Source organism: Panicum virgatum, chromosome 7K (genome assembly GCF_016808335.1).
Source record: "Panicum virgatum strain AP13 chromosome 7K, P.virgatum_v5, whole genome shotgun sequence".
Classification (NCBI taxonomy): domain Eukaryota; kingdom Viridiplantae; phylum Streptophyta; class Magnoliopsida; order Poales; family Poaceae; genus Panicum; species Panicum virgatum.
In genome coordinates, this window is record NC_053142.1 from 48,398,102 (window position 1) to 48,424,312 (window position 26,211).

At 47.5% G+C, this 26,211-nt stretch overlaps 3 protein-coding genes and 1 pseudogene across 3 annotated transcripts; all 4 read left to right on the plus strand.

Annotated features, from left to right (window-relative positions):
• Window positions 1–9,616: 9,616 nt before the first annotated feature.
• LOC120641879 (anthocyanidin reductase ((2S)-flavan-3-ol-forming)-like) lies at window positions 9,617–11,596 on the plus strand. Its single transcript, XM_039918189.1, has 5 exons — window positions 9,617–9,897; window positions 10,204–10,370; window positions 10,461–10,664; window positions 10,769–11,145; window positions 11,238–11,596. The coding sequence occupies exons 1-5, from the start codon at window positions 9,768–9,770 to the stop codon at window positions 11,386–11,388; spliced, it is 1,029 nt and encodes a 342-aa protein (XP_039774123.1). The 5' UTR covers window positions 9,617–9,767; the 3' UTR covers window positions 11,389–11,596.
• Window positions 11,597–12,749: 1,153 nt separating this feature from the next.
• LOC120641881 lies at window positions 12,750–14,609 on the plus strand (annotated as a pseudogene).
• A 1,738-nt stretch (window positions 14,610–16,347) lies between these two features.
• Window positions 16,348–18,242, plus strand: LOC120641883 (anthocyanidin reductase ((2S)-flavan-3-ol-forming)-like). Its single transcript, XM_039918194.1, has 5 exons — window positions 16,348–16,610; window positions 16,950–17,116; window positions 17,259–17,622; window positions 17,724–17,940; window positions 18,053–18,242. Exons 1-5 carry the CDS (start codon window positions 16,487–16,489, stop codon window positions 18,204–18,206), a joined length of 1,026 nt encoding a protein of 341 aa, XP_039774128.1. The 5' UTR covers window positions 16,348–16,486; the 3' UTR covers window positions 18,207–18,242.
• Window positions 18,243–23,554: 5,312 nt separating this feature from the next.
• Window positions 23,555–25,563, plus strand: LOC120641882 (anthocyanidin reductase ((2S)-flavan-3-ol-forming)-like). The gene is made up of 5 exons (XM_039918193.1): window positions 23,555–23,885; window positions 24,104–24,270; window positions 24,384–24,584; window positions 24,692–25,080; window positions 25,175–25,563. Exons 1-5 carry the CDS (start codon window positions 23,762–23,764, stop codon window positions 25,320–25,322), a joined length of 1,029 nt encoding a protein of 342 aa, XP_039774127.1. The 5' UTR covers window positions 23,555–23,761; the 3' UTR covers window positions 25,323–25,563.
• Window positions 25,564–26,211: the final 648 nt, after the last annotated feature.

Consider the following 26,211-nt stretch of genomic DNA (forward strand, 5'->3'; position numbering starts at 1 on the left):
TCCGGATATTTTCAGCTCAAGATTAGGGAGTGCAATATCCCGAAGACAACCTTTGTCACCCGATACGGTCAGTTTGAGTTCACAGTAATGTCTTTTGGTCTGACAAATGCACCTGCTTATTTCATGAACCTCATGAACAAGGTGTTCATGGACGAGTTAGATAAGTTTGTCGTAGTCTTCATCGATGACATACTTATTTACTCGAAGAGCATTCAGGAGCACGAGCAACACCTGAGGGTAGTTTTGGAAAACTGAGATTGCATAGGCTATACGCCAAATTCAGCAAGTGTGAGTTCTGGCTGGAGAAAGTAGCCTTCCTTGGTCATATTTTGACCGCGGAAGGAGTAGCAGTGGATCCCGAGAAGGTCAAAGCAGTCTCCAACTGGCAACCACCGACCAACGTCAGTGAGATTAGAAGTTTCCTTGGATTAGCTGGATATTATCGGAGATTCATTGAAGAACTTTCTAAGATAGCCCGACCCATGACAGAACTACTCAAGAAGAAGAATAAATTCACCTGGACAGAGTCATGTGAAAGGAGTTTCCAGGAACTGAAGCAAAGATTGACGACCGCTCCCGTACTGACCCTACCAGATATTCATCGGGATTTTGTCATCTATTGTGATGCGTCCCGACAAGAATTGGGTTGTGTACTGATGCAAGACGGGAAAGTCGTTGCATATGCTTCCCGCCAGCTTAGGTCTCATGAGCAGAACTACCCGACCCATGATTTGGAACTTGCAGCCGTAGTGCACGCTCTCAAAATTTGGAGGCATTATTTGATTGGAAATAAGTGTGAGATCTATACCGACCATAAGAGCCTGAAGTATATCTTCACTCAGCCGGACCTGAACTTAAGGCAAAGGAGATGGTTGGAGTTGGTTAAGGATTATAACCTGGAAATCCATTACCACCCCGGAAAGGCAAACGTAGTAGCCGATGCCTTAAGTCGGAAATCCTATGGACCCAAAGATGACCATCTGCGCGAGGAGATGGCACGATTAAATGTGCACATTGCCCCTCGAGGCTCCAGCCAAGTGCTGAATGTTCAATCCACACTAGAGGACAGAATCAGAAAGGCACAAAGATCGGACAAGAGGCTGATGGAAATCCGGAGGCAGACTGGAGAAAATAAGGCACCAGATTTTAGAGTGGACAATAAGGGAATATTATGGTATAAAGACAGAATCTGTGTACCCCAGAAAGGAGACTTCAGGCAAATAATAATGGACGAAGCTCACAACTCGGCATATTCCATTCACCCAGGATCCACCAAAATATATATGGACTTAAAACAGAAGTATTGGTGGAACGGGATGAAGGCAGATATTGCACGATTTGTCGCCCGTTGTGATACTTGTCAAAGGATCAAGGCCGAACATCAGAAGCCAGCAGGGTTGTTGCAACCCCTACCTATCCCGGTTTGGAAATGGGATGAGATAGGAATGAATTTTGTGGTGGGTCTGCCTAGGACCCAGAAAGGACACGACTCCATATGGGTAATAGTGGACCGACTCACCAAATCAGCTCACTTCATACTCGTACGGACCAACTATGGCGGAGAGAAGTTAGCCAAGCTCTATGTGGAAAACATAGTAAAATTGCATGGTGTGCCCAGCTGAATTGTTTCAGATAGAGGGACCCAGTTCACCACTAGATTTTGGAAAAGTTTGCATAAAGCTATGGGCACCAAGCTAGACTTTAGCTCCGCTTATCACCCACAGACAGATGGTCAGACAGAAAGGGTGAATCAGATTATGGAAGATATGCTGAGAGCGTGTGTCCTCACTTATGGCAAAGACTGGGAACAAAGCTTACCCTATGCCAAGTTCTCATACAACAACGGGTACCAAGCAAGCTTGGGCATGTCACCGTTTGAAGCTCTCTACGGAAGGAAGTGCAGAACACCGCTGATGTGGTCAGAAGTTGGAGAACGTGCCCTAGTCGGCCCCGCACTCATAAAGGAAGCAGAAGAAAGAGTCGCCGAGATTAGAGAAAAGCTAAAAGCGGCCCAGTCCTGACAGAAGAGCTACGCTGACAAGAAAAGACGGGAAATAAATTTCAACCCAGGAGATTTCGTGTATCTCAAGGTGTCACCCATTTGAGGAACCCGAAGATTTCAGGTACAAGGAAAGTTGGCTCCCCGATACATTGGACCATACCAAGTTCTAAAGAAAGTTGGAACAATAGTATACCGCCTAGAGCTACCGGAGGAAATGTCGGATATCCATCCAGTCTTTCACGTCTCGCAACTAAGAAGGTGTTTAAGGATACCTGAAGCGGAAAATGTGCCAGTAGAAACGATAGATTTACAGCCAGACCTACGGTACCAAGAAATACCGATCAAGATTCTAGATACTATCACCAGGAGGACCAGAAACTCCGAAGTGCGAATCTGCAGAGTCCAATGGAGCAGACACGGTGTAGAAGAAGCGACATGGGAACGCGAAGACGCTCTAAAGAAGGAATTTCCCCACCTATTTAGGAGCCAGCCGAATCTCGAGGACGAGATTCATTTTAAGTGGGGTAGGTTTGTAACATCCCAAAAATCCGCTAAATTAAATCGTGTGATAATTATTTTCAAAACCAAGTGTTCCATCGTTGAGCAGAAAGTCCGCCCTAATTCCCGGAATCTTTCCCTGTTCCAATCATCCGATCTCCAGCATCTCGACCCCTTTTCCCTGTGGCCTCGTCAGCGCACGCGGGCGACCGCGGAACGCGACCCACCGGCTCCGCGATCGACGCCGTGATCTCGGCGCGAATCTCCCTCTCTCTCCCTCTCCTTCTCTCTCTCCATTTCTCTTTTTCCATTTTCATTTTCCTTTTCTCTTTTCTTTTCTTCCTTTTTCCTCTCTCCTTCCTCTCCTCTCTCCATCCCCACGCGCTTGGCTAGCCCCGTCGCCTCCTGCTCCACCCGACCACGCTCCCCACCTGAGCACGCCTTCCCCCCCGGACCGCGCCCCGGCCGCACCAGCTCGGCGCCGCCCCTGCTGCACGCGCCCACGCTGCAGGGCAGCCCCGCGCCCCGGCCGCCTACCTCTCGCCGCGCGCACGGCACCCCCCGGGCCGTGCCCCCGCGTACGCACGCGCGCGCGCAGGCACGGGCTCACCACGACACCGGCTGCGAAGCCGTGCAACACCGCCGCCCGTGCGCACCCACACCGCCCATCGCCCTGCTCCCTGTCCCCGCGCGCTGGAAGGCAACCCCGCGATCCGAGCCATGCGCGCTCCCACGCCACGCCACGACTCACCACGGCACCCCGCCCGCTGCCACCGTTGACGGCTGCACAGCACCGCCTGCACCGGGTCTCCGCCTGCCGAAGCGTCCCATCCCGCCTCGCCGCGCGCGCGGTCGCCCTGTGCACGTACGACGCCGGCGACCCTAGCACAGCGCCGCCGTTGACGCCGCCACTGCCCTGCTCCCACCCCCACCGCCTTGGCCGCCTATAAAAGGGGCCGCGGAGCACCCCCCGAGCTCCACAACCCAACCACGGCCAACTCTGCCACCCCAGCCCCCCTTTTCTAGCTTGCAGCGCCGCCGCTTGCCATTGCCGCCGCCGGCCACCGCGGAGCCCCCCTCCCCACTGCTCCTCGACCCAAATCAAGGTAGGGGATGACACCCCCATGGCTCCCTGATGCTCCTCCCCCTCTCCTTGATCTCCACCGCACCCCCCCAGAGCGCCGGCCCGAAGCCCCGCCGCCCGCTGCCGCACGCCGTTGCGGCCAGGCCGCCCCGGGCCACCTCCGCCCGAGCTACGGCCGGGGATCTACCCCGCGGGCTCCCCTCCTCCTTTTCCCTCTACCCCGAGCCGCCGCCGAGGCCCAGAGCGGCCGAATCGAGCCGCCGCCGGCGCCGCTCGACTCCTCCTCTGTTTCCCGTGGAGGGGGGAGGAAGAGAGGGCATATTTGCCCATGGCCCCCTCCCCTCCTTGCTATTTGCTAAAGAACCCCCCTGCCCTTGGCCTTTTACTAATAAGGCCCTAGCTTTTATTATATTTCAAAGCAGACCCTCCCACCTTATAAACATAATTGCAAATAAACCCCTGACTCTTTTAGAATAACCCAAATGATTTCTAAAATACAAACCAAGCCCCTGCCTTCTTAAATTTAATTACAAATAGGCCCCTGGACCCTGATTTAACCCCTAAACCTTTGATTAACCTATCATTTCATGTACCAAATAAACCCTGATCAACCCAAAACTCTACCACGCCTCTCATAACATAGTTTTGACCATGCCATTAGGAATCCACCCAAAAATATTACTCCGTACCCCATATCTAATGTGTTCCCGATTCGAGCTCAACGATAGGTCTTTGTTTTTCTGTGTATTGATTGTGTGCTTGTTTGTGTACGCTGTAGACCACGGAGTGAACGAAGGTGAGCCCGTCAACGAGCAGTACTGTGAGCAGTATAACTAGTGTTTTACTGGGATGGGCTGGAGTGAGTTGTTTTGGAATTGTGTCCGGCAGTTGTGTCGTGTGCTACGACGGATGGGGAGTCCGGTAGCAGTTTAAAACTTGAACTCCGTGTTACTCAATATAAAAACTAGTTTCTGAAATGTTTTCTGCTAAATAAACCCCTGCATAAAATTTAGCTTTCTGCAAACTAAACCGTAACATTATCCTTGTTTTACCTGTGCATGTTATTCTGATATAACCCCCCCTCCGTGGGTGTGATTGGACTTGCTGAGTACGTTTGTACTCACCCCATTCTTACTTTTTACAGAAGAAGATCCAGACTTCGTACCAGACGACGCCGAGTAGGGTTATCGTTCTACACCCAACCTTGCCTGTGGAACCGGCCCTGTTCGAGATGTTTTCGCTGACGCAGTACTCTGAGCCCGAGCTAGACCCCATGTGGGTTGCGGTCTGGTGCTATGTTGTAGGTTGGTTACTAGTTATTATCATCTGTATCGAGTGTCCTCCTCAGAGGTTTGTACGGTAATGAACCATCTGATGTAATAAATGTGGCATCAGCCTCCTGGGACTGATGTTTGTATCACATTTAAGTCTTCTCTTATGAGGGGACGCTTCATGTGGTGCATCAACCAAACAAACCCTAAGTCTCCATGACAAGAAACGAAGATTAGAAGTCTTTGAGAATCCAAATATTTTATTCGGTCAAAAAACCAATCACAAGATCATCTCTGCATCTGGTATTCTGGTGCATGCGCCAAGCTTAGCTCCCCGGACACAAATTCAGAGTAGACATTTTTTTTCGGTTGAAATTCTTTATCTATCAGTACGTTCCGGTTGCACGAATGCGGCCTCAGGCCTAATGCCTTTTTTTTCCCCACCAGCTGGTCAAGCGTCTACCTTTTTCCGGTTGGAGACAAATTTCCGGCTGCGGACGTTGTGTTCCCTTGAGCGGATCAATTGAGGGGGGTGGCGACTTTTCAGTTTTAGGAATCATTTTTCCTATTTCGTTGGCTCCGTCCGGAACTGGTCTAGGGTGCGGTGCGCTTAATAAAGAGCCCGCGTATTTGCACGGCTGATATTAAAAATTCAAAAATTTGCATGTCGTTATATTCTTACTCAAAGGTTATACTATTTCTTTTACCATACATCATCCTGTTCATTATCGTAAATTATATCTTATTATTGATTAAAACAATTCAACTATGATTTACCTATAATAACAATTTGATTTGTTGAGCTTTAATAATATTATGCAGATAATTATTTTTATTATCATATTATTTTGATTGATTGTTGTTAGTTTTAGTTTTTATTAATAGTATATATTTGTAACTGATACATAGCTAAATGGTATTTTATATTTAATTTTTCATAATGACATTAGTGGGTGATTTTTAATTAGGCACATGGCTATTTTAGGCTAATTTTTAATTTAATTTTTCATAATGGCATTGGTGGGTGATTTTTAATTAAAAACAGGGGTATTTTAGGCTAATTTTTATCGTAATGGTAGTGGTGGATAATTTTTATTTTTTTATTTTTGTTCGATTAACGTGAGAATTTTTAGACTTTTAGAGCGAATATGGAGGCTTCATTTGTTGGCCAAATAATAAGATAATATATAGGTGGATGATTTTTAATTAGGCATAGAGGTATTTTAGGCTAATTTTTAATTTAATTTTTTATAATGGCATTGGTGGGTGATTTTTTAATTGGGAACAGAGGTATTTTAGGCTAATTTTTATCGTAATGGTAGTGGTGGGTAATTTTTATTTTTCTATTTTTGTCCGATTAACGTGGAAATTTTTAGACCTTGAGAGCGAACGTGGAGGCTTTGTTTGTTGGCCAAATAATAAGATAATATATTGGTGGGTGATTTTTAATTAGGCATAGGGGTATTTTAGGCTAATTTTTAATTTAATTTTTCATAATGGCATTGGTGGGTGATTTTTAGTTAGGAACAGAGATATTTAGGCTAATTTTTATCGTAATGACAGTGGTGGGTAATTTTTATTTTTTTATTTTTGTCCGATTAACGTGGGAATTTCTAAACCTTGAGAGCGAATGTGGACGCTTTGTTTGTTGGCCAAATAATAAGATAATAGATGTTATCACACTCGCTTTTTAACTAGAAAATAATATTTAACGTGTGTGTACAATTCCCTATGTAAGAGGGATTCTAACAGAATTGTTGGAGTTGCTCTTACGCAAAAGAGAAAAGATATTAAAACTCTTTTCCAACAGCTTATGCAAAGTCGTGGCGTCACTATCTCCTTCTGCATCCCGGCTTTCCCTAGGCATCTTGGCCTATGCCCGACCGTTCGCCATCCTCCTGTTTGTGCGCAGCCCTCCCGTTCCCGCATGCCCGACGTCCTCCCGCGCCGGCCGCCCACTGCCCTTGGGCGGAGCTAACACCGGCGGGGCCTGCAACCGGAAGTGGCGGTTCGCGCGCGTAGGAATCGATGGAGCTCGGACCCGCGGCGGGGGAACTCGTGCCCCCCGGCAGCGGAGTTCGGACCCGCAGCGGAAACTCGGATCGGCGATGAGCTCGAGATCCAGGCGAAGAGCAGTCTCCCGACAGAGCGTGAGGTCCTGAGCGCCGGAGGGCGAGGTCTCGGCGGAGCGCACAACAGCAGGAGGTGGAGTGTACCAGGTCATGAGCGTCTTCGTCCCCGACGAGGAGGGCGCCAACGGCGGCGCCCACGACCAGCAGACCCGGCCATGCGTGGTGGACCAAGCAGTGTTCGTCCGCGAGTTCATGGAGGAGAGCAGAGCAGCCAAGTGAGGGAGAAAGGATGGAGTGGGACCCACGCGTCAGTGTGTGGAGGAGGAGAGTTGAATAAATTAATAGTTAGTCCGTTGGAAAGAAGCACAATATAGAGATGTGATCTTAGTTAAATGGCTAGCTAAAATGAAATTTGGCTAATGAGATTTGGAGAAGCTTTTCAAGATACTCTAACTTATGACGAAATTCTTTTTATAATTATTGCAATCCATTTATAGAGGTTGACTAGTTTCCATATTTTTTGGAAACTATTTTACCACAAAAAAATAGATGAACTTCTATAGTAGCCTATTCAGAGAAGCAGATGTTTATTTCAAATTTAACTCAGCATAGAACAAGTAGTGTTGGTGGGCGGTGCCCCTCGGGACGAAAGTGCACCACAACAGTGACAGGAAGAGTGGCGAAGACCGAAGACCCTTGAACACCCGCAGTACGAGAACCAGTGCAATAACTCTGTATTCAATATCCATCAATGACTGTTACAGATAATTATAGGGAGACTGTTCACCTTCCCTGACTATTACAACTCAAAGCCCTTACAATGGTAATAATTTTAGAATATTTTTAGAGCATTGGGTAATTTGTTCTCTTCTTCCCCGAGTGGATCACAGCTCATCTGGACCTCTGTCAAACGACTAGGCCTGCTAATGGGTTGGGTTGAAATAGGTTTTATAGGGTAAGTTTTGAAATAGAGTGTGTTTGAATGAGTTAAAATGGGTTGTATTAGTTAATGGGGTGGGTCGGGGCGGGTTCTATATAAATGCGGGTTGAGGCGGGTTGGGGTGGGTTGAAATGGATACTTTTTACAAAATAGTATGACTATATATAAATGTGAGTCTCACGTGAGAGCTGGACTCTGAAATTAAAACCACGTGTTTATATCAGAAAATTTTATCGAAATTGACTGAATTTTGTTGGAGGTGATTCAGTACGACTGGCAACTATTTTGTGCAAAACAGTGTGGCTAGAACTACCTGTGGGCCCCACATGAAGAGCCGGACCCTGATATTAAAACCTCGCGTTCACACTATAAAATTTTATCGAAATTGACTGAAATTTGTTGGAGATGACTCAGTACGACTGGCAGCTACTCTGTGCAAAGCAGCGTGGCTAGAACTACACGTGGGCTCCACATCAAGAGCCGGATCCTAGAATTAAAATCTCGCGTTCACACTATAAAATTTTATCGAAATTGACTGAAATTTTTATAGAGATGAGTCAATATGACTAACAGATACTCTGTGCAAAATAGTGTGGCTAGACATATATGTGGTCCCCACATTAAGTGTAGAATCACTAAATTACTCTGCATAGTAGAACCCGTGAGTTTTTATGGGTTACCCGTTTATAATGGGACGGGTTGGTTTGAGTTGAGAAATTAACTAATTGGGTTGGGTGGAGTTGGGTATCTAAATATATTAATTTTGGGTGGGGTTGAATATAATGCGGGTTCCAACCTTACCAGGGCTACAAACGACCTCGATAAGTTTCGCGTGTAGGGCCTTCGGGCTGTCGTCCTTCGCTGTTCGGGAGCGCGCCCTTTGCTGCAAGCACGTCTTCGGTCCGCCTTCAGCGGAACGGACGAAGCTCAACTCCTCTTCGCAGCCATCGCTCTTCACCCGCTTAGTTCCCCGAGGGCGGGGTCCTCTTTGGCGGCGTGGCCAAAGGTGGCATCCCAACAGGTAGTTCGACAGCTTCCACTGAAATGTCCATTAGCGTGGTGTATTTTTTTTTGCTTAATTTAGAGGCGACAGGTACGCACCACTGAAATGTCTCTTTTTTTTTTGCGAGGCCACTGAAATGTCCGTTATTTAGACTACTGGGCTCATCTGTCCAATAGCTGACGAGTTGAGATCGCTTTCAGTTTTGTCACCAGTCCACTCTAAAAACAGCGAGCGGGTCAGGCTAACCTAACCTAAAGAAGAGTAATCCTCACATGTTATCAGAACGAGTAAAATGCACTTGGACCCTTATTAATTTTTTCTACCTAGGTCCATAAATATTTTTTTCGTGATAACCAGGGGTCGAAAAATGCTAGCCACAATACAAGAGAGTTACTAAAAATCCAGGTCGCCAACACGGACCAGAGCAGGGACGTAGATAGGTCTCTAAATCAAAATGAGCATTTGAAGTCATAAACTTTTCATGTGGTTTCACTGTAGTTGAAATTACAAACCTGGACTCTGATTTGAGATGAACCAAAGTTTTTTCTCGAACACGCAGGAGAGTTGCGCGTCAGTTCATTAAGAGGTAGAAAAAAAGGTCCGAATACACGTTGGATCCACGGTTTGGATTCGTTTTTTTTTGTTACATTCGCGCCTAGAATGAGACATAGATGCTTATTTTGAGGGTTTATGACCAATATATAAGAATTTGGGGGGGGTTGGGGGGTGTGGGGCGGCGGCATCAAAGACCCTGGATGCCAAATTGCCAATGCCACTCTTGGCAAAACCTTTCCCAAACCAGTCCTAGCAAACTAATTTCATCGTTCATCATCAGGCTTGTGGCAGTCACCAGCAACATCCACGACTCAACGAGGTGCGGTGCTGAACGGCAGCGAGATGGCGGCGGCGGGCGACAAGAAGAAGAAGACGGCGTGCGTGACCGGAGGGAACGGCTACATCGCCTCGGCGCTCATCAAGATGCTGCTGGAGCAGGGATACGCCGTGAAGACGACGGTCAGGAACCCCGGTTCGGTTCTCCATTTGTTCTTGGTTCAGTGTTTCATGGCTTGATTCAGCTCCAGCCGAGCAGGCAGCGACATCTTTCTAGCACTGTGGAGTGGACAGTAGCACAAGGATCCCAACGATTTTACTTCTGAGTTCTGATACGATGGTTGAACAACCTGAATTCAGACTACATCAGCAAGCTTGCTTTAACGAACTCCCTGTTTGAGCTAATGCGTACATGTTGAGAATTGGCCTTGATTGTGATGTGATCTCCCACACATGTTGAGAATTGGCCTTGATTGCTTTACTGGATTCTGAATCATCCCAGATGACATGGAGAAGAACTCCCACTTCAAGGGCTTGCGGGAGCTTGGGCCCCTGACGGTCCTCCGAGCCGATCTCGACGAGGAAGGCAGCTTTGACGACGCCGTCGCCGGCTGCGATTACGCCTTCCTCGTCGCAGCTCCGGTGAACATGGCGGCAGAGGATCCAGAGGTGCACAACACAAACATCGCCACCATGAATCTTCGATCCGTTGCGGTGTTCTCCCTCACTCTAGCCCGTGCTTCCATCTGCTGATTGCAGAAGGAGCAGATCGAGCCGTCGGTCCGAGGAACGCTGAACGTGATGAGGTCCTGCGCGAAGTCCGGCACGGTGAGGCGCGTGATCCTGACCTCGTCGGCGGCGGGAGTCTACATCCGGCCGGAGCTACGGGGCGACGGGCACGTCCTGGACGAGGGCTCCTGGTCCGACGTCGAGTACCTCACCGCCAACAAGCCACCAACCTGGGTCCGTCCCCCACCTACTGCTACACCGGCCGTGCTCCATCACAGTGATTTGCTCATTTGCTGACGAATTACATACGGTGGTTGGATGATGCCGATCAATTGCAGGGTTACTGCGTCTCGAAGGTGCTTCTGGAGAAGGAGGCGAGCAGGTTCGCGGCGGAGCACGGCATCAGCCTCGTCACCGTCTGCCCCGTGCTCACCGTGGGCGCGGCGCCGGCCACCAGGGTCCGCACGAGCGTCATCGACAGCCTCTCTTTGCTGTCAGGCGACGAGGCAGGGCTCGCCGTGCTCAAAGGCATCGAGAAGACCTCGGGCTCGGTGCAGCTGGTCCACGTCGACGACCTCTGCCGCGCCGAGCTGTTCGTCGCCGAGGAGGACGCGGCGGCGGGGAGGTACATCTGCTGCGCGGTCAACACGACCGTCGTCGAGCTCGCGCGCTTCCTGGCACGCACGTACCCGCAGTACAGCGTGAAGACGAATTTGTAAGGAACACGGGGGGTGCTCATCACATCCCGGTGAATGTTTGCCGTGATTTGATTCTGATGAGCTCTGATTTCCGATGGTACATATGCAGCACCGACGACGATCAGCTCCTCGAGAAGCCGAGAGTGAGGCTGTCGTCTGCGAAGCTGGTGAGGGAAGGGTTTGTGTTCAAGCACAACACCATGGATGAGATCTATGATGGCGTCGTCGAGTACGGCAAGGCACTGGGAATTCTTCCATAGTAACATGACGATGCTCCAAGATATTCTGCTCTCAATTATTGGTTCTAAACTTGTAATTCTATAATCTGTATCCAGCGTACTACTGAAGTCCACGCTTACGCTCCTAGCTAGTGAAGAATGTTATATTGTGAATGTTTGCAATGACTTTATTCAGAGCTCATTTCCTACAACTAAAAAAAAAGACTACCGACGATTTTTGTTTTTTCAATCCCTTTCTTCTTTTTTTAATCAACTGTATGGATTAGTTTTGGGCCAAATTCTTTATGAACTGCACCAGTCCAACTATTTTGTTTTGGCCCATATTTCATAATATGTCCTATAATTCGCATGCATTCAACCCAAAAGTGTGTTTTGTTAGATTATCCTCATTATTTTTACTTTTGATTCCTCCCATGTTATATTTTGATTATTTTTTATTCCTAAACAAATTATTGTCCCGCTAGTATGACTCAATCAGCTTATTTTTAAAAAAAATTCTAAGATCCTTTTTAGCTTATTATCGTTTTATAGTACTCTCTCTATTTTTATTTACATGTCCTGTTAGGTTTGTCCTAAGTTAAATTTAACAAATTTTGACCAAATTTATAGGAAAGTAATAATAATAATATTTATAATATCAAATTTGTTTTATTAAATCCATCATGAAATAAATGTTGATAGTGTGTATGGTAACATGTTTTGTTCCATGAGTTCGCAAGGTTTATGTCATGCATCATGTTTATTTTTTGAGGTGAGTGTGATATCCCAGTCCACGGGCCAAGTTGGGCCGGTCGTATGAACTGGGCTGAGTGCGTGTGTTAGCTCTAAGACTACCTCCGTTCTAAATTATAGTTCGTTTGTTTTTTTTACCTTTAAGTTTGACCACTTGACTTATTTAAAAAATTTGCGCAAACATTACCAAATTTAAGTCACTCTTGAAGATCTTGTATTGATAAAGCAACCTACAACAAAAGAAGTGATATATTGCACAAATTTTTGAATAAAACGAGTGGCCAAACTTAGAGTCAAAACAGTCAAACGACCTATAATTTGAAATAGAGGGAGTAGTTCACATAGAGCTGGACCGTCTTAAAAGGCCGGTCTCAAGGTGTCGTATACTCCGATTACACCTTTTTGTATGAAGCGAGGATAAAAATATAAGAGAGTTAATTAAAAAGTGTGATCCACAGTCCTCCAAATATGTAGATTGGATGTTAGCTGTTTACCGGGCCACGTCGTTACAGTGAGGGTACGTCCACATTGTATGGTTGAACGCCATCCATATCGTCTGATCTCTCCGAACCACACAATGCAATGTGTGAATGCCATCCATATCGCCGGATCACCAATAAATGGATCGAAAGCAATGCAACACCCGCTTACCCGCATCCTTTCCACAATTAGTATGCGCGCACGTTCTCCAAATCGTGGCCCAAACTTGTTTTGTGGCACTGTCGCCAGGCCAGTCGCCAGCACCGTCGAGGTGGTGTGTGAGCGCCACTGAGCGATGGCGATGTCGGCGGCGCCGGCGGGCGGCAACAAGAAGAAGACGGCGTGCGTGACCGGAGGGAACAGGTACATTGCCTCTGCACTCATCAAGATGTTGCTGGAGAAGGGATACGCCGTCAAGACGACGGTCAGGAACCCAGGTCTGATCTTCTCTGATCTCTCTTTTAATTTCGCTTCAGTAGCTACGAGCTGAGCCTGCTGGGCACTGTAGAATCTGAACGCTATTAGGAGTTCTGATGGTTCAAGAATCTGATTGCTACAGAGACATAAGCAAACAACACACGCATCCTAAAATTATCCTAGCTAGTGAGCTAGTATGAGCGTGTACATGAGCTTAATAAACTGTTGCAAGTTCTTATTTGGAAGTGCTAAGGATTGTTTTGATTCTGAATCCCAGATGACATGGCGAAGAACTCCCATCTCAAGGACTTGCAAGCGCTCGCCCCCCTGGAAGTACTCCGCGCCGACCTTGACGCAGAAGGCAGCTTCGACGACGCCGTCGCCGGCTGCGATTACGCCTTCCTCGTCGCCGCTCCGGCGAACCTCGTCGCACAGGATCCAGAGGTACGCAGGCATCACGCGTGCACCTAACACTAACAGTCCTCACTGCTCTGCTGCAAAATTCTTCCTTTGTCCCCCGTACGTGCTGTGCCATTTGACTCGCTGAAACCAACTCGTCGGTGCACGGCAGAAGGAGCTGATCGAGCCAGCCGTCCGGGCAACGCTGAAACGTGATGAGGTCGTGCGTGAAGGCGGGGACGGTGAGGCGCGTGGTCCTGACCTCGTCGGCGGCCGGGGTCTACATGACTACATCAGGCCAGAGCTGCAGGGCGACGGCCACGTCCTGGATGAGGACTCCTGGTCCGACGTCGAACACCTCCGGGCCGCGAAGCCGCCGCTCTGGTGGGCGTACTGCGTGTCCAAGGTGCTCCTGGAGAAGGCGGCGTGCCGGTTCGCGGCGGAGCACGGCATCAGCCTCGTCACCGTCTGCCCCGTCTCCACCGTCGGCGCGGCGCCGGCCCCGATCGTCAGCACCAGCGTCCCGGCCTGCCTCTCATTCCTGTCCGGCGACGAGGCAGGGCTCGGCGCGCTCAAAGGCATCGAGAAGACCTCCGGCTCGGTGCAGCTGGTCCACGTCGACGACCTCTGCCGTGCCGAGCTGTTCGTCGCCAAGGAGGACGCGGCGGCGGGGAGGTACATCTGCTGCGCCGTCAACACGACCGTCGTCGAGCTTGCGCGCTTCCTGGCGCACAAGTACCCGCAGTACAACGTGAAGACGAATTTGTAAGGAGCTCACGCCCCGGTGAATGTTTGTGCATGGTTAATGTTTGCCGTGATTTGATTCTGATGACCTCTGATTTCCGATGCAGCGCCGACGACGATCAGCTTCTCGAGAAGCCGAGAGTGAGCCTGTCGTCTGGGAAGCTGGTGAGGGAAGGGTTCGAGTTCAGGTACAAGACCCTGGACGAGATGTACCACGACATGGTCGGCTACGGCAAGGCATTGGGAATTCTGCCCAACTGATTTTCTTTTTTGAGAAAGCCCAACTGATGGGATGCCCTCATGGGGTGCACCCCCTGTTCGTCTGGGCTGCTTGGCCCAAAAGTCTTTGAGTGGCCCATGGGCACCCGATCCCTCTTTTCTCTTTTATTTTGTATTTTCTTCCCCCCAATAAATTGTGTTATTAACATTTTCTCACATTAAAAATTGAATAAAAATCAAACTCAAAATCAGGGAATGGAGAACACATGGTGGTCCTCGACGCCGCCGCGCCTCCCCACCGCCAGCTCCGCCACTGGCGCCGCCAGCTCCGCCCTGGGAGCCTCCCGCTGGATCTGGGAGGATAGGGGAGAGGGAGGAGAGGAGAAGGGGAGAGGGAGGAGAGGAAAGGGAAAGGGAAAGGGAAAGGGATTGGCGTGTTTGGGAGGGGGGTGGAGAGAAAAGGAAAAGAGAGGGGTAGCCTATGCGGGTCTGCGAGATGGCTTGAGAAGAAATCGACCGTGAGTTACGAAGCTCACGGGCGACCGCAGAAACATCATTGGGTTTATGGATGCCTCCAAATGGATCCACAAAAAAAAACACCCTACTGATTGCACACTAGTATACGCACCCAAACTATGTAAATCTCACCGACCGACACTTTTTTTCGTTTCCATTCAGAAAACTTTTCCTTTTTAATCTATCCTATTTTCGGAATTTTTGTTTGACGATATCTTTTTAGAATGTTTTTGACACCTATCATGGACAAAATGATGTTGTGGCACTGTGGCAGCCAGTGGGACAAATAGGAAAAAAGAACGCGAGTGATGAAAGAAAACAAATGCTATTAAATATAGATCCTACAGTTATGAAAACTGAGTGAGGGTGAGAGCAAAGTCAAAACTTCCCCTTAAATTAACATAGCTAGCATATCCAGACCAGAAGCTCCCTATCAATTTTCTTATTTTGCCTTGATACAATACTATTGGAAATTTTTAGAAACACTTGAAGATTACTTTCTAAGAGTATCTCCAAGAGTCTTTCTAAATTTTACTCTCTTAATTATCATGTGAAGAGTCTTCTGCATAAAAATTGTTTCTTTTTATTTTTTCACTCTCCAACGGTTTTCTTTTTTCTTTCTTATGTACACTCTAGAAAGTTATTTTTATTATCTATCTTTGACTAGCGAAAAATACGGAATAGATAATGACTTCATTTGGATAACCACTTAGAGAAATTTTTGGAGAGTATTTTTCCATCAAAATCTCTATTCCTAACAATAAGAAAAGAGTCTCTTGGAGTTGTTCTAAGGGCAATTTGGTAATTTTTGCTATAAAAAGTGGAGCATCTTTGCTGTCGTGTTTCTCTTTTGTTTTAACCTCTCGGATTTCTCTTTTGCCAACTCATTGCATTGTTAGTTAGCGTGGAGGTTTAAAAATGAGCCTTACGTATTGGAAACCACTTGCCGGTAACAAAATTGACAAGAAACTGTCATGCGCATTAATATTTTTGTCAACAAAACCCTTCTAATTGTAATGTGGCTGCCTTCCTTCAAAATCAGGTTGAGGATATCAGTCATATGCATTCAATCAGATTAGTCTTCATTGAGATCTGTTTCACTTGGCTTGATCCCTCCGTTTGGGAATTTTTAATTAGGCACGAATATGTCATTTTCATCGAGAGGCGCAAGGCGTCGAGAGGCGCAAGGCGTAAACAACTTAAGCATCTTCGTCACTGTTCCATCATTACCTGTAATGCTGGTATTATTTTTTGTATTAATTATGTTTGATCCGTAACGTTTTCTGTTCATGCACACTGTCCACGAGCCAGGAGCCTTCACTTAGTGCCAGCTATGTTCAAGGTCCACTCTTTGCGGTTCCCAACAAAATAGAAAAAAAAGGGCTACTCTTTTTATAGTGATGATGATAGTCAGAGCCACGTGTGGGCAGCTGCCCTGCCAGGCTGCCAACAAGCGATGAAGGATACAACACATGACCTACGCCTTCTCTTCCTACAGGCTACAGCAGACTGCATCTTCTCCTGAAAGTTCAGGTGAGCGGGCGAGCGAACCCTCCTCTTTCGGGCGATTCAGCCCTGCTAGTGAGGAGTGAGGGGAGGAAGGCGAGCGGCGATGTCGGCGGGCAGCAACAAGAAGGTGGCCTGCGTCACCGGAGGCAGCGGGTACATCGGCTCCGCGCTCGTCAAGATGCTGTTGGAGAAGGGGTATGCCGTGAAGACGACGGTCAGGAACCCCGGTTTGGCTCACTGATCCCTCTTTTTTTCATCTCTGTTTTTTCTTGTTTCTCATCTCTGTTTTTTTCTTGTTTCTCGTCACGAGGGTGAAATCTTCTGAGTAGTTGTAAAAACGGAAATTAAGTAATTAGTTGTTCTACTTGTGTTCTCAGAAAGTCAGAAGAGCTTTTGTTTTGTCATCATGGTGTAAAACGAATTACGGTTAGTCGTGCCGGAAAAGAATCAGTGTCAGAATGATCGTTAAATTTATTTCTGGTTATTAAAGTCTGAATGCAAATCGTTATGAATTTATGATCCCGAATCATCCAAGTGCTTGGCCATTTTGTTTCTGAAACTCCCAGATGACATGGCGAAGAACTCCCACCTCAAGGACCTGCAGGCGCTTGGTCAGCTGGAGGTCTTCCGCGCGGATTTGGACGAGGAAGGCAGCTTCGATGAAGCCGTCGCCGGCTGCGACTACGCCTTCCTCGTCGCCGCTCCGGTGAACATCACGACGGAGAATGCTGAGGTGCGTGGAACTCACGCCTAACAGGCAGCTAGATACACCGTTCTGTTATAGATTTCTCTCTCTTTTTTCTCCACTAGTTGTTGGCTGCCGAGCAACGGCTTGACATTGGCCAAATGACCTCGGTGAGTGGCATGCATGGCAGGAAGAGCTGATCGAGCCAGCAGTTCGGGGAACGCTGAACGTGATGAGGTCGATCGCCAAGGCGGGCACGGTGAAGCGCGTGGTCCTGACCTCGTCGGCGGCCGGGGTCTACATCAGGCCGGAGCTGCAGGGCGACGGGCACGTCCTGGACGAGGGCTCCTGGTCCGACGTCGAGCACCTCCGGGCCGAGAAGCCGCCGACCTGGGGGTACTGCGTGTCCAAGGTGCTCCTGGAGAAGGCGGTGTGCCGGTTCGCGGCGGAGCACGGCATCAGCCTCGTCACCGTCTGCCCTGTCTCCACCGTCGGCGCGGCGCCGGCCCCGATCGTCAGCACCAGCATCCCGGTCTGCCTCTCATTCCTGTCCGGTGAGCAAGTTCGTCATGCCTGTTCTTGCTTACGCCGCTCGTCAGCTCGGGATGAAATTCCGGTGGTGATCGATGATGCATTGATGCGTAACGGTCTTCAGGCGACGAGGCACGGCTCGGCGCGCTCGAAGGCATGGAGAAGACCTCCGGCGGGGTGCAGCTGGTCCACGTCGACGACCTCTGCCGCGCCGAGCTGTTCGTCGCCGAGGAGAACGCAGCGGCGGGGAGGTACATCTGCTGCGCCGTCAACACGACCGTCGTCGAGCTCGCGCGCTTCCTGGCGCACAAGTACCCACAGTACAACGTGAAGACGAACTTGTAAGGAACACGGGGGGTGCTCTTCACGCCCCGGTGAATGTCTGTGTATTGTTAATGATGTTTGCCGTGATTTGATTCTGGTGAGCTCTGATTTCCGATGGCACATATGCAGCGCCGACGACGATCAGCTTCTCGAGAAGCCGAGAGTGAGCCTGTCGTCTGGGAAGCTGGTGAGGGAAGGGTTCGAGTTCAGGTACAAGACCCTGGACGAGATGTACCACGACATGGTCGGCTACGGCAAGGCATTGGGAATTCTGCCCAGCTGATGGATTGCCCTGCTTGCCATTGGGTGGTCCCTGCCCGTCTTTTTGGGGGGGGGGGGGGGGGGGGGGGGGGGGGGGCTATCTATTTTGAGAAAATTGTCTATTTGACACTAAAAAAATAAATCTATTATATAAATATTTGAGTGTTAGAAGAAGCCACCATATTCACCGAGAGAGGCTAGAAAATCCCACATTAATCTAAAAAAGAGAAGAATTTGGACCGTTGGATTTTATGAAGATCTAACGGTCTAGACTAACCTAAAGAGTCCTTAACAAATATAACAAGTAACTACCTAAATTCAGAATTTAAAAATAAAAAAAATACTTGACCAAAGAGTCCATAATGAATACGATTAGAATAGCTAATAGCTAAATTCGGAATTTAAAAATAAAAAACAATTAGCACCCATTGAGGAGATCGTCATCCATCCACCGAGAGCGTACGAGACAGGAGTATGCATTAGGATCATCTTCACCACGCTCTGCCACTGGAAGGCTAATGTAAAGATGGTGCCCAATCCCAGTGGCCGCAGCTCATGATCAATCCGAAATTTAAAAAATAGAAACAGTTTGACCAAAGAGTCCATGAAAAATAATATTAGAATATCCAATAGCTAAATTAGAAACTAAAAAATGAAAATAGCAATTGGAAAAAGAGTACAAACAAAAAATATAAAAATATTAGCAATTGACTGAAGAGACCATCTTTAATATGACTAATGAGCAAATTTTGTATTTCAAAAAAATAATATATCAGTAGTTAGTTTGTATACCGATTAGGAAGGAAAATAGTTTAATAAATTGTATATGTCAAATATAACTAATAAATAATAAATTTGAAGTTAAGAAGAATCGGCCGCGATGTCAAGGGACTGAGGAACCGTTAAAAGAAAGCCACCACAGGTCGTTAAGGTCGACCCGGCCATCCCGTCCAAGATCGTCTGTCCTCCTCGGCTATGGAGCCGAGGGACTGAGGGACTGTTAAAAGAAAGCCACCACAGGTCTTCAAGGTCGACCCGACCATCCCGCCCAAGATCGTTTGTCCTCCTCGGTTGTGGTGCTGAGGGACCGTTAAAAGAAAGCCACCACAGATCGTCAAGGTTGACCCAGCCATCCCGCCCAAGATCGTCTGTCCTCCTCGTCTGCGGTGCCGAGGGACCGTTAAAAGAAAGCCACCACATTTGCTAAAATGTATTAAAATTCGCATGTTATTTTAGAAAACTAAAAATTTATACCGTTGCATTTATAAAGATCTATCTGTTTAGGCTAACACAAATAATCTATATCAAATACCATAATAATTGCCAAATATGTTTACTAAATAGCTAAATTCGAAATTTAAAAAATAGAAACAGCTTGACCAAAGAGTCCATGAAAAATAATATTAAAATATCCAATAGCTAAATTAGAAACTAAAAAATAAAAATAGCAATTGGAAAAAGAGTACAAACAAAAAATATAAAAATATTAGCAATTGACTGAAGAGACCATCTTTAATATGACTAATGAGCAAATTTTGTATTTTAAAAAATAATATATCAGTAGTTAGTTTGTGTACCGATTAGGAAGGAAAATAGTTTAATAAATTGTATATGTCAAATATAACTAATAAATAATAAATTTGAAGTTAAGAAGAAAAACTACGAATTCACTAAATACTTCATATCAAACATAATTTATAAATAGTTAAATCTAGAACAAAAAATAATAAAAAAGCAGTTAATTTGTATATGAATTTTAGGAAAAATGTCTACATAAAAGTATTTGTGAACTACAATTAATAAAGAACTAGATTTGGAAATAAAATAATAAAAATAGATATTTTGATTTATTTTATGTTGGGAAAGAAAATGACATGTGTGAATAGTTCATATAGAGAAAATTTATTTAAGCTATGTTCAAAAGAATGGGTTGAATCGTCAAGATAATAGATAAATATTTACAATGTTACTTTTATAATCATCTAATGTTTTAGGTTAATGCAAAGGGTTCTATAAATATATTTAATATATGGGTTAACTTGAAAATAAAAAATAGAAAAGATGTACTATTTTACTTGAATTTGGAAGGAATTAAAAATATAAATTCCATGTAAATATCAAATGAATATATGACTATATTACAAAAATATATAATGAAAAATGATGTTTTATTTCCATTAATATTTGGAACCAAATTAGTTAAATAAAAGCACATGTCCATTTGCGTATGTGTACTGCTTGCTTCACCAATTGTCCAGTATCGTGGAGTACATCAACTATATTATAGTAATTGCTACCTTCTAACATCAAGCTTTCCTCTACAATATAGTTTGAAATACATTACGAATCAATCATCATAGATCAGTAGCTAGGTTGAGGCTCGACCATGGCGTTCATCGAGCCTTGATGTCCACTTACATCATATTGGCAACATCTCAAACACCAGTGTTGTTGATGATACCACAAGTAATCCTTGTGATTGTTAGGGTGTATTTGACTGGACTTCTCTAACATCAGATGAAGTCCTACCAAATAAGTTATAAAGATTAAACAACTTCACACAATAAGCCCACATGGATTTCCAAAATAACTTACAAAAGAGGGAAGCAGCTAAAAAGCGGCTTCATCGATCCTCTTTCCTTTAGCTCTAAAATATTCTTAGAATTACCAAATTATCATTAAGAAGCTGATTTCCTAAATATTTTTTTAAAAATAACTTTGACTCAAAAAAGTAGTTTTATAAATGAAACCAAAGCTAAAACTATTTTCGAAGGTCTTGAAACCTACCATTAAGACCATCATTGTGCAATTTAGAGAGCGTGCTAATAACAACCATGAAAAATCATTGGAGTGGCTGCGGAGAAGCACAACTTAACAGTAGTATGTTATATGGAACAACTACGATGAGAACAACGAAGAAATTTTTTTTAAAATTTCTCGAATTCCAAGAGGGTGATGACGAATATACAGACTCTGTGTTCGGCTGGTCAACTTATGGCTGGTCTGGACTGGAGGTGTTGTAGCCCGTCGTAGCCAACGAGCAGGCAGCTTGCTGATTCCGCCGTGGACTGTGTGAGCGAGCCATGGACTCCATTTTGGATCCGGACCGAGTGAGCGAGCGACAGACGGCGATCGAGACTACTAATTGGCAAGTTGGCCAACCGAACGGCTGCTGTCTTCTAGCCGAACAGCAGAGCTGTGTCAGCCTAGCCGAATTCAGCCCAAACAACTTGCAGTCAACCGAACAGTGTAAGAGTGGTGAGCATAAAGGAGAAGTTTGTACCTTGCCAGCAGTAATACTAAATTTGTAGACCGCGTGTGGACGACAAGTGACACAAAAAAGATGAAATAGTCATATACAGAAAAGAAAGAAGACTACTTGCTTTTACTGGTATACACCGCCAATCAAAAATTTTAAAAATATTCATACAAATAATATTAAAGCATGAGCATGAAAATATAAAAATATATGTTTGTACATAAGAGATTCTATTTTCTCTTAAATTCATGTTCCAAAAATATTTCATAAAATATAAATGATGTAAAATGATATAGATGACCCTCAATTTGAACTATTTGGAAAACGAATTACAATAACATTATCAAAAAATATAGAGATTAGAAAAAAAAACTAGCTACCCGTGCTATTTGCGCGGGTCACCTTACTAGTTTTATCTATTTGACACTAAAAAATAAAATCTTGTCTATATGTCCCAACCTGTGATTTTTCTTTGCCTATTTGACACTACCGTTTTGTTCTGTTAGCAACACCGTTAGTCTGGTCACTGACATGCGGGGCCGACCTTGCTACAGAGGGGAAAGCCACGGGCGTGAGTGGAGCGGGCGGCGGCGGCGCGTACTTGCCAGCCGGCGGGGACTCCGGCGACGAGGATGGCATGGTGAGGTTCAGGGCGAGCCAACACCGTGCGGGCGGCAGCGGAGGCGGCGAGCTCGGCGTGGGCGCGGCATGGAGGAACAGGGCGGGTGCGGGTCGTCGGCGAGGCCGTGCTCCGATGAACGGTGAGCCGAGGCGAGGGGCTGGGGAGGTCGGATACAACGCGAGGGTTCTCCAGCCGCGAAGAATTGTCTGGAGGAGCTCCGGCCTTGGCGGATTTGGCCGGTGATGCCCGCGACCGCACAACAATGCCGGGCGGCGCGCGTGACGCTCCCGAGGAGATGAGGCGGGCGTGCTGGCGAAGGTGTGCGCAGAAGGCGAGCGCGGCTCGACGCAGAGCAGAGCAGCGGCACTGCGAGAGGGGTGGCGAGCTCGGCATGGGCGCGACGACAGCTTTCTTCTTCCTTCCCACGCCTGGGTTGCGTCGCTGTGGGCCTGGCCTTCGCCGTCCGAAGCCTCCATCGCCCGAGCTTGGGGTCGCCCGCGCTGGCTGCGCGCTGGGCTGGTGGCCGCGCCGCATCAGCTGCTTCGCGGCCACACCGCGCCACCAGGTCCCACTGCCGGCCGCAGCCGCGTCGCGCCGTGCAGGGAGGGGTCGACGGGAGCTGGGCTGGTAGTGGTGCTTGGCACCACCATGGATTCCGGTGAGCTACTGGAGAGGAAGGGGGTAGGCGCTAGAGAGCAGAGGAGGGAGAGCTGTGCTGCTGGGTGAGATGCTCGGCGTGGCGAGGCGGAACCGTCGGTGGAGGCGTGAGGGGCAGCCGGCAAACCATGGATTGGGGAGAGGAGGAAAGAGGAACGAGATGACGAGTGGGGCCCATGTGTCAAACTAACGGTGCTTTCTAATAAAACATAACGGCAGTGTCAAATAGGCAAAGAAAACTCAAGTTAGAGACATATAATCAAGATTTTATTTTTTGGTGTCAAATAGGCAAACTCCATTTCTTCTAGTGTCAAATAGGCAATTTTCACATCTATCATTCTATCTTCCGCTAGATAGTTAGTTATAAATAGGCAATTTTCACATCTATCATTCTATCTTCCGCTAGATAGTTAGTTATACATCTTTGATCCATCAGTGGCCCAAGTATACATCTATAACGGCCCATTAAGCACAAATGCATCAGAGTTTTTTTTAAAAAAAAACATCAAATGCATCAGAGTTGCTACGCCTTTTCTATGTGCGCAATAAAAAACAATATGGTTTGCTAATACGATGACACTGCAAACTTCACATGAACTTCTCCGACTGGGAACTTGCAGTTCTGTGACTGACTCCATTTTTGTACAGAAAAAAAAGAACAAAATGATAGGATCAAGGCCGCTTGAGTAGTACTAGCTGGTTATCCTACTTTGTCAAAGATCCAAGTCGGCATCATTGTTGGCACGCGGCGTCTATCATTGATAGATAGATGTCTCACTGATCCTTTTCACCTTTTCCCACAACAAGATCTCACGCCTCTGCTCGAAAGTCCTCGACGTCTCGTCCTAGGATACAGTGCTTCCTGCACGTCAGTATCATCTCCTACTTCTACTTGTGTGGTGTCGGTCTGGCCTCCAGAGGTCCAAAACAGCTGCCGATTACCAAACTAGTGCTAGTGGTAGAGAGCCCCCTGTGCGCTAGTTGTGGGACCTGTGAGTGAGCCCTCTTCTTCCCCTTCTCAGGCGACCGGAGCTCAGCAATGTCGCCCGGCGACACGAAGAGGACGGCGTGCGTGACCGGAGGGAACGGGTACATCGCCTCGGCTCTCGTCAAGATGCTGCTGGAGAAGGGCTACGCCGTCAAGACGACGGTCAGGAACCCCGGTTCGATTCTTCCTTATTTCACTTCAGTTCAGTGTTCCGTGGCCAATCCGATCCCTTTTCCGGCACAGAGAGAGAATTATGAGTGCTCGAGAATTATACTGGTATAAGCCACTGGCGCAGTGGAGCTATACTGGAGCAATAATGATCACAAAGAATATGCAGCGATAGGCTAATTAGTCTCTGATGATAGCGGTTTGTATTGTGATTCTGAATCCCAGATGACATGGAGAAGAACTCCCACCTCGAGGACCAGCAGGCGCTCGGATCCCTGGAGGTCTTCCGCGCCGACCTGGACGAAGAAGGCAGCTTTGACGAAGCCATCGCCGGCTGCGACTACGCCTTCCTCGTCGCCGCTCCGGTGAACATCCACGCAAAGAATCCTGAGGTGCGCAAGCATCTGCAGCTCCATGTACTCCGATTTCGCGTCTGTCTAGCACTTGCTGACGGCATCTATCTATACTGTTCATTCCTTGCTAAAATTGGGTTGGGTGATGGCAGAAAGAGCTGATCGAGCCCGCTGTCAGGGGAACTCTGAACGTGCTGCGGTCGTGCGTGAAGGCGGGGACGGTGAAGCGCGTGGTCCTGACCTCGTCGGTGGCCGCGGTCACCAGCAGGCCGCTGCAAGGCGACGGGCACGTCCTGGACGAGGACTCCTGGTCCGACGTCGAGCACCTCGCCGCCACCAACTCTCCTTACCGGGTACAGGCAGCCTTGTCCCGGCGCCTCTTCATGTCCTGAAGCCGAATGCGCAGCCTGCTAATGGTGTGCGCGCGCGACGGCGACGCCATGCTTGCATTGGCTCGCAGGGATACCCGGTGTCCAAGGTGCTCCTGGAGAAGGCGGCGACCAGGTTCGCGGAGGAGCACGGCATCAGCCTCGTCACCCTCTGCCCCGTCGTCACCGTCGGCGCGGCGCCGGCGCCGAGCGCCCGCACCAGCGTCCCCAACTGCCTCTCCCTTCTGTCCGGCGACGAGGCAGCGTTCGCCGTGCTCGACGGCATCGAGAGGGCCACCGGCTGCGTCCCGCTGGTTCACGTCGAGGACCTCTGCCGCGCCGAGCTGTTCGCCGCCGAGGAGGACGCGCCGCCGGCGGCCGCTGGGAGGTACATCTGCTGCAGCCTCAACACGACCATCGCCGAGCTCGCGCATTTCCTGGCGGACAAGTACCCGCAGCACGGCGTGAAAACACATCTGCTGTAAGAACTAAGAACAGGCTCCGGAGCTCCGTGTTCCGGCCGGCGGTGATTTCGCGCCGATGGCTGATGGTATCTTCTGCTCGCACGTTTGCAGGTCCGGCGAGCGGCTTGAGAAGCCGAGAGTGAGGCTGTCGTCGGCGAAGCTGGTGAGGGCAGGGTTCGAGTTCAAGTACAAGACGCTGGAGCACATCTACGACGACATGGTCGAGTACGGCAAGGCCCTGGGAATCCTGCCCAGCTGATGTGATGTGATGCTCCTCTTCCTCTGCTTTCGGTCGATGTTCGCGAGTCTACTATGCTGGTTGCAGAGTAAATAAGGCTATGGTTCTAGTAAGCTGAACCGTAGCGGTTCAGTCAGCTCGTATCTTCGAAGGCAAAATAATTGGAGGTGGATTTCGATCTTATGCAAAAGGAGTTTTCATCTTCAATACATTACGCTCAATCAATCCTTTTGAGAAAGGGACAGACTCTCTCATTTTTTAAGCGCAAGGTGTCAGTCCTAGCAACCTTCATCATCTTTAGTGTTCCATCATGATCTGCACTTTGATTTGAAGCTTCCAAACGGATTCACGCCCAAAAAGAAATGATCCTACTTATCGCGCACTAGCATAGGAGTACTACGCACCAGTAAGCCAAACCATGCAAATCTGACAGACCGACACTTTTTCCTCCATTCCATTCAGAAAACTTTTCCTTTCTGATTTATCCTATTTTCTGAACTTTTGTTTGACGAAATCTTTTTTAGAACGTTTTTGAAACCTATCATCATGGACAAAAGGATGTTGTGGCCCCGTGCCAGCCATTGGGGTAAATAGGAACAAAGAACGCGAGCGACGAAAGGAAAAAATGTAATTAAATATAGATCCTATACAAATACAATCATGAAAACTGAATGACGGGGAGAGCGAAGTCAAGATTTGGGCAGTAGTAGCACAAATTCTAAAATATAATCAAACGTACAGAAATACGAAAGATTTGGTACCAAAAAAATCTGTCAACAGATAAATAGCAAAAGTCATTTCTCTTTTATTACCAACGCATCACATTGTGAGTTAGCGTAGAGGTTTAAAAATGAAACTTTGCAGCAGTGGCGGAGGGGGGATCCTATTTGTCTTCCGGAAGGTGGTAAAC